Source organism: Nerophis lumbriciformis, linkage group LG03 (genome assembly GCF_033978685.3).
Source record: "Nerophis lumbriciformis linkage group LG03, RoL_Nlum_v2.1, whole genome shotgun sequence".
In the NCBI taxonomy this organism is placed as follows: domain Eukaryota; kingdom Metazoa; phylum Chordata; class Actinopteri; order Syngnathiformes; family Syngnathidae; genus Nerophis; species Nerophis lumbriciformis.
In genome coordinates, this window is record NC_084550.2 from 11,219,181 (window position 1) to 11,231,216 (window position 12,036).

The window sequence follows — 12,036 nt, forward strand, 5'->3', positions numbered from 1 at the left end:
AGCTGTATGAACAATATACGACAAATTATCTCAAACCACAACAAAACAATTGCAAATGAGCCGTCAGTCCCCGGACAGAGCGACCCCAAAACCAACAAAGGCTGCAACTGCCGCAAGAAACCTGATTGCCCTCTCAACGGGGGGTGCTTACAAACATCAGTTGTTTACCAATCTAAGGTAACACGCAAGGACATTAACACATCCGACACATATGTAGGATTAACCGAGGGAGAGTTTAAAACCAGATGGAACAATCACAAGGCTTCTTTCAGGAACCAAAACCTGCGGAATACCACAGAACTCAGCAAACACATTTGGGACCTCAAAGACAATAATGTTGAATATTCAATAACATGGCAAATTCTTGCATCCAGCACACCTTACAATAGTGGTAATAAAAGATGCAACCTATGCTTGAAAGAGAAACTGCTTATTATATACCGTCCAGACCTGTCATCCCTCAACAAGCGCAGCGAAATTGTATCAGCATGCCGCCACAGACGGAAACACCTCCTAGGCAACACATGAGCCAATCACCACGCCCCTACGCCAGCCTGTACCCACCCACTCTGTGCCCTATATAAACCATGGTATGTGAATGCTCCCATTAAAATCTCCTGATGATTGAGGGAACCCCTCATGAAACAGGCCTGTAGAGATGAAATAGTCTTGTGATTTTTTTCCCCACACATACATATATATATATATATATATATATATATATATATATATATATATATATATATATATATATATATATATATATATATATATGTATATATATATATATATATATATATATATATATATATATATATATATATATATATATATATGTATATGTATATATATATATATATATATATATATATATATATATATATATACTGGATATATATATATATATATATATATATATATGTGTATATATATATATATATATATATATATATATATATATATACGTGTATATATAAATGAATTGTATTTATGAATTGTATTTACATAGCGCTTTTTCTCTCGTGATTCAAAGCGATTTACATAGTGAAACCCATCATCTACATTTTTACGTTACATTTAAACCAGTGTGGGTGGCACGAGGGGCAGGTGGGTAAAATGTCTTGCCCAAGGACACAACGGCAGCGATTTGGATGTCAAAAGGCGGGGAGCGAAGCTGCTACCCTCAGATTTCCGGCATGGCGTAATGGGTAGAGCGGCCATGCTGGAAATATAACCGCCATTATTAAGATGCGTACCCATTCTCGTGGCCAATTTTTTTTTTGTTTATTCGTTTATAGCGTGTCCACGGTAACAAGAAATGGTCCCGATTTAAAGTACCGCCATCGCCGCGAACAGCCCCTTTTCGACGGTATAACATATGTGGGGGTCCGTTGGCCGGTTCGTCTCGTATTAAGTGTAAGATAAACTTGCATTGGTTTACCTTTTCTAGACACTCAAAGTGCTTCACAGAGAAGTGGGAACCCATCATGCATTCACACCTGGTGGTGGTAAGCTACTTTCGCAGACACAACGGCAGCGATTTGGATGTCAAGAGGCTGGGAGCGAACCTGCAACCCTCAGGTTTCCGGCACGGCATGCCGCCCCAATATAACCGCCATTATAAAGATGCGTACCAATTCTCGTGGCCCATTTTTTCCGTTTATTCGTTAATAGCGTTTCCACTTCACAGGATCCAAGAGTGCGGATTTTAACAGAGTTTTAATTACCATATGTTTTTATCCCAACTTTTCTCTCTCAGAACGTGACTTTTCAGTCACGTCCGTATCCTCTCTCCTTCTGCTCCCGGCCGCTTACTGTTAAAGACAACAGATGATTAGATTAACACGTACCACCTGTGAAATCTAATCACCTGCCAGCTGTGTCTCGCCGTCAGTACATGCCCCGCCCCTGCCCGATGGTGCTCGTCCTCAGCACCCTGGACAGCGGCGGTGACTTTTGCTCCTACGGGCAGTGCTGACTACACCTCTCTCCACAGATGGTAACACGAAATGGTCCCAATTTACAGTACCGCCATCGCCGCGAACAGCCCCTTTCCGACGGTATAACATATGTGGGGGTCCGTTGGCCGGTTCGTCTCGTATTAAGTGTAAGAGAAACGTGCGGAAAAAGAATAATAAAGTTTGAAGTATGAGCAATAATAATGTGGGCTGCTTGCATTGGTGTACCTTTTCTTTTATACCTTCATCCGCATTCACCCCCTTTGAATACAGAAAGTTGTGCAATCTTTTGACAAAGTAAGAGTTCATGGTACACTATATTGCCAAAAGTATTGGGCCACCTGCCTTGACTCACATATGGACTTGAAGTGCCATCCCATTCCTAACCCATAGTTCAATATGATATCGGTCCACTTTTTGCAGCTATTACAGCTTCAACTCTTCTGGGAAGGCTGTCCACAAGGTTGCGGAGTGTGTTTATAGGAATTTTCGACAATTACTCCAAAAGCGCATTGGTGAGGTCACACACTTATGTTGGTCTAATAAGGCCTGGCTCTCAGTCTCTATTCTATTTCATCCCAAAAGGTGTTCTCTCGGGTTCAGATCAGGACTCTGTGCAGGCCAGTCAAGTTCATCCACACCACTCTGTCTTTATGGACCTTGCTTTGTGCACTGGTGCACAGTCATGTTGGAAGAGGAAGGGGCCCGCTCCAAATTGTTCCCACAAGGAATTGTCCAAAATGTTTTGGTATCCTGGAGCATTCAAAGATCCTTTCACTGGAACTAAGGGGCCAAGCCCAACTCCTGAAAAACAACCCCACACCATAATTCCTCCTCCACCAAATTTCACACTCGGCACAATGCAGTCCGAAATGTACCGTTCGACTCGTCCATCAGATTGCCAGATGGAAAAAGCGTGATTCATCACTCCAGAGAAGGCGTCTCCACTGCTCCAGAGGCCAGTGGCGACGTGCTTTACACCACTGCGTCCGACACTTTGCATTGGACTTGGTGATGTATGGCTTAGATGCAGCTGCCCGGCCATGGAAAACCCATTCCATGAAGCTCTCTGCGTACTGTACGTGGGCTAATTGGAAGGTCACATGAAGTTTGGAGCCCTGTAGCAACTGACTGTGCAGAAAGTCGGCGACCTCTTTGCACCATGCGCTTCGGAAACCGCTGACTCCTGTCAGTTTACGTGGCCTACCACTTCGTGACTGAGTTGCTGTTGTTCCCAAACTCTTCCATTTTCTTATAATAAAGTCGACGGTTGACGATTGTGGCCAAATACTTTTGGCAATATAGTGTACCTTTCAGACTTCATTTAAACCACTCTCCCCTGAGATGCTTAAGGTGGCTTGTGGCGCCCTCAAGTGGTCACTGTCCAGACATTCCCAGTGAAGGTGCTAATGGGACCACACATGCCTTCACATTATGTACACATTTGATCAAATAAGATTAAAAAAAATAGAAAAATGTAATCTATTTTTCCTTAAAATGTTCTGCTTCCAAGACGCATCAAAGACACGCGTTTGTTTGATGCATCTCCTCCTCTTTTGACCTGTGTTTCCCCTTCCCCTGTGCCCTCCTTTCAACATTCCTCCCCACTCATTAGCTCCCTCCCGTCTCACCTTCCTGCTTCCTTCCGTCACCAGAAACTTTAAGAACACCTACTTTTTTTTAGATCCAGTCGGGGATGACTGAACATGAAGCAGCTTTAAAAAGCCGCGGTCCTGCGGAGAGGAGACCCTTGTAAAAATAATTAACAACCTTATTAAGACTGAAGAGTTTTTATGAAAGGTGTCTCTGGCCGACCGTGTCTAGACAAATGGTCTTATTATCACTCATGCCGCAGGGCTCTTTAAAAGATTCATTTTAATTCTATAGACGTTGTCCTTTAAGTCTGAAAGGTGCTCTAAGTTTGAAAAAAAAAAAAATGCATGTCAGAATTAGACGATGTCATTACATAGTGATAAAGTAGAGGAGTTTGCCACTTTTTCTTTGTCCTGTCCTTGGGGGAGGTAATAATTGCGTTGTCAAATAGGATAGGATAGGTCTTTATTGTCATTGCAACAAGTACAACGAAACTCCAAACCCCGTTTCCATATGAGTTGGGAAATTGTGTTAGATGTAAATATAAACGGAATACAATGATTTGCAAATCCTTTTTAACCCATATTCAATTGAATGCACTACAAAGACAACATATTTGATGTTCAAACTCATAAACTGATTTTTTTTTTTTGCAAATAATAATTAACTTAGAATTTCATGGCTGCAACACGTGCCAAAGTAGTTGGGAAAGGGCATGTTCACCACTGTGTTACATGGCCTTTCCTTTTAACAACACTCAGTAAACGTTTGGGAACTGAGGAGACACATTTTTGAAGCTTCTCAGGTGGAATTCTTTCCCATTCTTGCTTGATGTACAGCTTAAGTTGTTCAACAGTCCGGGGGCCTCTGTTGTGGTATTTTAGGCGCCACACATTTACAATGGGAGACAGGTCTGGACTACAGGCAGGCCAGTCTAGTACCCGCACTTTTTTACTGTGAAGCCACATTGATGTAACACGCGGCTTGGCATTGTCTTGCTGAAATAAGCAGGGGCGTCCATGGTAACGTTGCTTGGATGGCAACATATGTTGCTCCAAAACCTGTATGTACCTTTCAGCATTAATGGCGCCTTCACAGATGTGTAAGTTACCCATGTCTTGGGCACTAATACACCCCCATACCATCACAGATGCTGGCTTTTCAACTTTGCGCCTATAACAATCCGGATGGTTCTTTTCCTCTTTGGTCCGGAGGATACGACGTCCACCGTTTCCAAAAACAATTTGAAATGTGGACTCGTCAGACCACAGAACACTTTTCCACTTTGTATCAGTCCATCTTAGATGAGCTCAGGCCCAGCGAAGCCGACGGCGTTTCTGGGTGTTGTTGATAAACGGTTTTCGCCTTGCATAGGAGAGTTTTAACTTGCACTTACAGATGTAGCGACCAACTGTAGTTACTGACAGTGGGTTTCTGAAGTGTTCATGAGCCCATGTGGTGATATCCTTTACACACTGATGTCGCTTGTTGATGCAGTACAGCCTGAGGGATCGAAGGTCACGGGCTTAGCTGCTTACGTGCAGTGATTTCTCCAGATTCTCTGAACCTTTTGATGATATTACGGACCGTAGATGATGAAATCCCTAAATTCCTTGCCATACATGGTTGAGAAAGGTTTTTCTTAAACTGTTCAACAATTTGCTCACGCATTTGTTGACAAAGTGGTGAACCTCGCCCCATCCTTGTTTGTGAATGACTGAGCATTTCATGGAATCTACTTTTATACCCAATCATGGCACCCACCTGTTCCCAATTTTCCTGTTCACCTGTGGGATGTTCCAAATAAGTGTTTGATGAGCATTCCTCAACGTTATCAGTATTTATTGCCACCTTTCCCAACTTCTTTGTCACGTGTTGCTGGCATCAAATTCTAAAGTTAATGATTATTTGCAAAAAAAAAAAAAATGTTTATCAGTTTGAACATCAAATATGTTGTCTTTGTAGCATATTCAACTGAATATGGGTTGACAATTATTTGCAAATCATTGTATTTTGTTTATATTTACATCTAACACAATTTCCCAACTCATATGGAAACGGGGTTTGTATTTTTTCAGCACAAACCATTTCAAGATTAGACAAACAAACAGTGTACAGGGTTACAGAACGGGAACGCTGATGGGTCGCCACGAGGCGCCCCGTGAAAAGGTGGGAAAAAGGTAAAACGCTGGGGAAGAAGATGATTAAAAAAATACAATCTAGACTGGGCTCTGGAGTGGGTAAAAACCTCCATGCCATGCACACATAAACATGTTGCATTTAATCACGACAACTGGCAACAAAGGGCGGGGGGGGGGAGTTGGGGCCCTGGAGGTCGACTGCTGCTATGAAGCGCTGCCAACCGTCCATCACCCCGAAGGGGAATCCAGCGGTGGTGAAGGCGTGGGGTGGGGGAGGGTTTGTGTGTGTGTGTGTGTTAATGTAGTGTCCATAGGCCTGGGGCCGTTCTGCATGCAAGCAAAAGTTCGACTCCAGGTGTCGTTGAGGAGGGAGGGAGGTCAAAAGCGTCCATCATTGAGGTGTCCTCGGGGATGTTTTCAGAACAGCCTGCTCCTGCGTCAAGGCCATTCGAGGGAGTCAAATCGTAGATTAGGATATAGTTTGCTGTTGTGTTTTAAAATTGCACTGAGCTGTTTCTAATATTTTGACCCTCTCATGCACAAGCGTGCCTAATGAAGTGACCAGTGTGTGTGTGTGTGTGTGTGTGTGCGCTTGTACAACGTTCCCCACATTTTGTCCTATAAGATTTCATGCAAATCCAATTAATCCACCTAAAATATGAACAAGCAATTTTTTTCTGTGTTGGAAAATTATAGTTTTACATGCAGGAAACAATTCAAAATACATACATTTAATACAAATACAAATCTGCTCAGTGGCCTTGTGGTTAGAGCAGAGGTGTCAAAGTCATTTTAGCTCAGGGGCCGCATGGAGGAAAATCTATTCCCAAGTGGGCCAGAATGGTAAAATCATGGCATGATAACTTAAAAGTAAAGACAACTCCAGGTTGCTTTCTTTGTTTTTCTTTGGCCAAAAATAGAACAAGCACATTATGAAAACGTACAAATCACAACTAAACCTCAAGTTTGTTGAAAATTCTGAGGAAATTGGTGCAGCGTCAAAAACACAATGAGCTTAGACTTGGTCTCAGTGTATCTACAAAGCCAGGATTAAACTTTAAGTCACAGCCTTTCTGGGATTGAACAAAAAAAACACAACATGTAAACTCTTCTAGGTATCAAATACCTCCTTTGGCATGTCCGCGTATCAATCCAGTGCTAACTCAACAAACTGTAAGAAACGGAGGTAAAAACTATTCAGAAGGGTTAAGTGTCAGGTTCAAACACTGGTGACATCTATTAAACAAGACAAGAAGCAAGGAATTGAACAGAGACATAATTAAATTTGGCTCAATTGAGGAGGGACGTCTGGGCTGTACTCTTGCACAGTCTCCGTCACGCTCTGGCGAAAGATTGTACGCCTCCTCTTTTATTAGGACTTTCCCAGCACTTTGGCTACCCCTGTGGTAAATTTTAAATGTGCTTTATAAATAAAGTTGATTTGATTTGATTTGATTACATGGCAACAGCTGTTTCTAAGGGACGGGGGTTGTAAACAGCCATCGCCTTTGATTACAAACAGTTCAAAGAAAAGGTTGGTTCAAAGAGAAGGTCGTAAATGAGTTCAAAGAAGAGGTTGTAAAACAGTTCAAAGAAGAGGTGCCTGGAACTTGGGTAGATCCTGCTTTCTCTCCGCTTTGTAGTTCTCGGGTCAAAACAAAATCTTTCTGTGGATTACAATACATGAAATAAACAGAACACCTTCATGTTGCTTCCCATCCTGCACAGTGGAGTTTTACAAGCCTTCTTCTTGATAGGTTCAAAGACAGCTTTTGTCTTCTCGCCGGGAACTCATGTAACACAAAGTTTTGTGATAACTTAGATACAATTATTCTAACATTAAGTTTTCTTGTTTTTGACAGAGACATTACGGGGGCGTAAGGGTGTCAAATACTGACGTGTTCGAAGAAGAAGATATAAAACGCCAGGTTTTAAGTTTAATTTGGGTCGAAGGAGCCGCAGCCAGGCTTTACTTTGTACATCTTGCTAGTCCTAACATAATTGCTATTGTGACATCCAGTGGACACATTTAGAACAGCAGTTTCTTTAATATAAAAAAAAATCCAGCTCATTTTAATACTTGGCAAACTTATCACGCAGGCTGGATAAAACCTGTACGTTTGACACCCCTGGGTTAGAGTGTCCGCTCTGAGACTGGAAGGTCCCCGACTGAGTCATACCAAAGACTATAAAAATGGGACCCTTTACCTCCCTGCTTGACACTCGACATCAAGGGTTGGAATTGAGGGTTAAATCACCAAATGATTCCCGAGCGCGGCCACCGCTGCTGCTCACTGCTCCCCTCACCTTCCAGGGGGTGAACATGGGAATGGGTCAAATGCAGAGGATAAATGTAACACTACCTTGTTACACCCAGTGTGCAGACGGTATACAAGAAACTGGGCAAACCTTTGACAAAAACTTTAGTCGTAAACCAATTCATACAAAAAGCGGGACGTACGAGTTCATTTCTGCTTTGTTAACGCTGAGCCCTTCCTCTTCGTCTCCAGCTGCTCCGAGCACAGACGACGTGGCTCTGTACGTGGGCGTGGTCATCGCCGTCATCATGTGCCTGGTCATCTCCGTCATCGTGGCGCTTTTTGTGTACCGCAAGACGCACCGCGACTTCGACTCGGACATCATCGACACGTCGGCGCTGAACGGAGGCTTCCAGTCGGTCAACATCAAGACGGCCAGATCAGGTAACAGGATTTTTTGTAAGTGTCAATAAGTCATTTTTTTCCCAAGTGTCAAAAAGTCTGTTTTTTTTCTAAGTGTCAAAAAGTCAGGATTTTTTTACTAAGTGTCAAAAAGTCTGTTTTTTTTCTAAGTGTCAAAAAGTCAGGATTTTTTTACTAAGTGTCAAAGAGTCAGAATTTTTTCTAGGTTTTACAAAGTCTGTTTTTTTCTAATTGTCAAAAAATCTGGATTTTTTTCTGTCAAAAAAATTGGGCTTTTTTTCTGTCAAAAAATCTGGATTTTTTTCCTGTCCAAAAATCCTGGATTTTTCTGTCAAAAAATCTGGATTTTCTGTCAAAAAATCTGGATTTTCTGTCAAAAAGTCGGGATTTTTTCGAAGTGTCAAAAAGTCTGGGTTTTTTCTAAGTGTCAAAAAGTAGGTTTTTTTTCTAAGTATCAAAAAGTCTGGATTTTTTCTGACAAAAAGTTTGGATTTTTTCTGACAAAAAGTCAGGATTTTTCTGTCAAAAAGTCCGGATTTTTTTCAAAGTGTCAAAAAGTCGTGTTTTTTCTAAGTGTCAAAAAGTCTGGATTTTTTCTGTCAAAAAGTCTGGATTTTTTTACTAAGTGTAAAAAAGTCCGAATTTTTTTGTCAAAAAGTCTGGATTTTTTTATTAAGTGTAAAAAAGTCATAATTTTTTCTAAGTGTCAAAAAGTCAGTTTTTTTATAATTGTCGAAAAGTCTGGATTTTTTTTCTGTAAAAAAAAATTGGGCTTTTTGCTGTTAAAAAAAATTGGGTTTTTTGCTGTCAAAAAGTCTAGATTTTTCTGTCAAAAAGTCAGGATTTTTTCTAAATGTCAAAAAATCTGGATTTTTTTCTAAGTGTCAAAAAGGCGGGATTTTTTTCTGTCAAAAAGGCGGGATTTTTTCTGTCAAAAAAGCGGGATTTTTTTCTGTCAAAAATTTGGGATTTTTTTCTAAGTGTCAAAAAATCTTGATTTTTTTCTAAGTGTCACAAATCTGGATTTTTTTTAAGTGTCACAAAGTCGGGATTTTTTCTATGTGTCACAAAGTTGGGATTTTTTTCCAAGTGTCAAAAAGTCGGGTTTTGTTGTGTCAAAAAGTAGTTTTTTCTAAGTGTCAAAAAGGCGGAATTTTTTCTAAGTGTCAAAAAGTCGGGTTTTGTCGTGTCAAAAAGCTGTTATTTTTTCTAAGTGTCAAAAGTTGGCTTTTGTTGTGTCAAAAAGTCAGGATTTTTTCACCACATTAACTACCATTGACCACAGGGTCAGGGTCATGTGGAATAAATGAGCGTAACGGACTCCGCCTTTTTGGGGGTTACTCACGATCCGTCATTGGACGTTGTCGAGTAGCTTTAACAGAGGTGGGAGGTTACCTGTTAAAAAAAGTTGTGTTCACACTAGAGTTGTCCTGATCCGATCCAATTATCGATGATTTACATGGCTAAGGATTGTACTCGCGTGAAAGATTCCTTCAAAAGGGATGCAGGCACAGGAAGACACAATTACATTTCCTGATTCCTTGGTATTCACAAGCAGGACTTGCATCGATTCCAGGAGGGTGCGTATCTTACCAGAACGCCGGCTCAAATTTGAGAGCAAACTGCAACAAAACGTCCAGTGGTGACGTGCTTTACACCACTGCATCCGACGCTTTGCATTGGACTTGTTGATGTATGGCTCAGATGCAGCTGCTCGGCCATGGAAACCCATTCCATGAAGCTCTCTGCGTACTGTACGTGGGCTAATTGGAAGGTCACATGAAGTTTGGAGCTCTGTAGCAACTGACTGTGCAGAAAGTCTTTGCACTATGCGCTTCAGCATCCGCTGACCCTTCTCTGTCAGTTTACCTAGCCTACCACTGTGTGGCTGAGTTGCTGTTGTTCCCGAACTCTTCAATTTTCTTATAATAAAGCCGACAGTTGACTTTGGAATATTTACGAGCGAGGAAATTTCACGACTGGATTTGTTGCACAGGTGGCATCCTATGACAGTTCCATGCTGGAAATCACTGAGAGCGGCCCATTCTTTTACAAATGTTTGTAGAAACAGTCTCCATGCCTAAGTGCTTGATTTTATACACCTGTGGCCGGGCCAAGTGATTAGGACACCTGATTCTGACCATTTGGATGGGTGGCCAAATACTTTTGGCAATATAGTGTACCTTACTGTCGGACTGCGGGGTTGTCGCATACACTGTTGAGGCTTTACTCTGCAAAATAAGCTTATTATTAGATCTTCTGTTCGATCTGTAGAGCTGTGTAGAAATGACCGCTGCCTAAACTGGCTTCAGAATTTTTTTTTTTTTTTTTAATTAATTAATTTTGGTGAATTTTAACTTTCAAAAAAATATGCTTTTCTTAATTCACAATACCGTTGGTAGTCTGTAAAACATCCTGCTGACTAAACAAGCTGCAGAAGATAAAGATAAAAGTACCATCTAGCTATCCCCCTTTGAAGGAGTCGTTTCCTCCCCAGTTTTGCACATTCAGGTCAATCACTCTTCCCATCCGTCAGCAATCTTGCCCACTTTCATCTTTGCTTGTACCGCCGTCTCCATCTATTCCTGACGGTCGCCGAGGCGACCCCATCGCCGGCCGCTCCCCTTTTCCCCTCGTTAAAGGAGAGTCGTCGGTCTTTCCTTCGGCATCGACATGTGTTTCCAGCAGGGAAATGGAGAAGATGGCGCACATTAGCGCACAAGCTCCACTTACCAGAAATGCCGGGGAATTTTTGGGATCGATCGGGATATCGCTTACATCATGAGAATGTGTCAGGTTCAAACACTGATGACATCTATTAAACAAGACAAGAAGCAAAGAATCAAACAGAGGCAGAATTCAATTTTGCTCAATTGAGGAGAAACGTGTCAACCTGAAACCTCTTACAGTATCACCCACGCTCTGACGAAAAAGGTTTAACCCCCTCCCGTCTCCTCCCATCGTACACAATGGAATTTTCCAAGCCTTTGCTTGGTGCAACAAAGACAGCCTCTTGTCTGTTCACTGGGAACCCAGAGAACGGAAAGTTTTTTGATAATTTACATTCAATTTTTCTGACAGAATGCCTTTTATGTTGAGAATATTGCAGTGCACGGTGTAAATTCCCTCGTTTGGGAGCAATATCTTGCTGCCATTAACTCAATGAAGGTACGGACGAACAAAAATCCAAGCCTAATTCCTCAATTGCAAATTGATAGCTGATCCACACCAAGTGCCACATAAGACATGTTATCTGCGAGCTACAGAACAGTGCGTACATTAGACCTACCGTAACTAAGGATGTAACGATAAATGTTATTAATGATGACCGCGGAAAAACTTCAGGCGGTTAGTATTAAAAGTTCAACTTAAAGTACCACTGATATACTAGGTGTGTAAAAATTACCCTCTGCATTTCACCCATCCCCTTGTTCCACCCCCCTGGGAGGTGAGGGGAATCATTTTGGTGATTTAACCCCCAATTCCAACCCTTGGGTCCCATTTTTATAGTGTCATGATCCGTGGTCCCGATCATGTTTTGTGTTTCCTGTTTGTTTTGGACTCCTTCAGTTCCTGTTTGTTACCATGGCTACTTATGATTTTTCACCTGCCTCTGGTGTTCGGGACACTCACCTGTTTGTAATCAGAGACATTATTTAAGCC

At 41.7% G+C, this 12,036-nt stretch overlaps 1 protein-coding gene across 2 annotated transcripts in view; it reads left to right on the plus strand.

Moving 5' to 3' along the window:
• The window catches only part of LOC133578904 (netrin receptor UNC5C-like), a 637,428-nt gene that overhangs the window by 553,303 nt on the left and 72,089 nt on the right, over positions 1-12,036 (plus strand). For both annotated transcript variants that reach the window (XM_061933431.1, XM_061933438.1), the window contains one exon: positions 8,203-8,394. In XM_061933431.1, the coding sequence (XP_061789415.1) occupies positions 8,203-8,394 (192 nt within the window). The remainder of the gene's footprint in view (positions 1-8,202; positions 8,395-12,036) is intronic.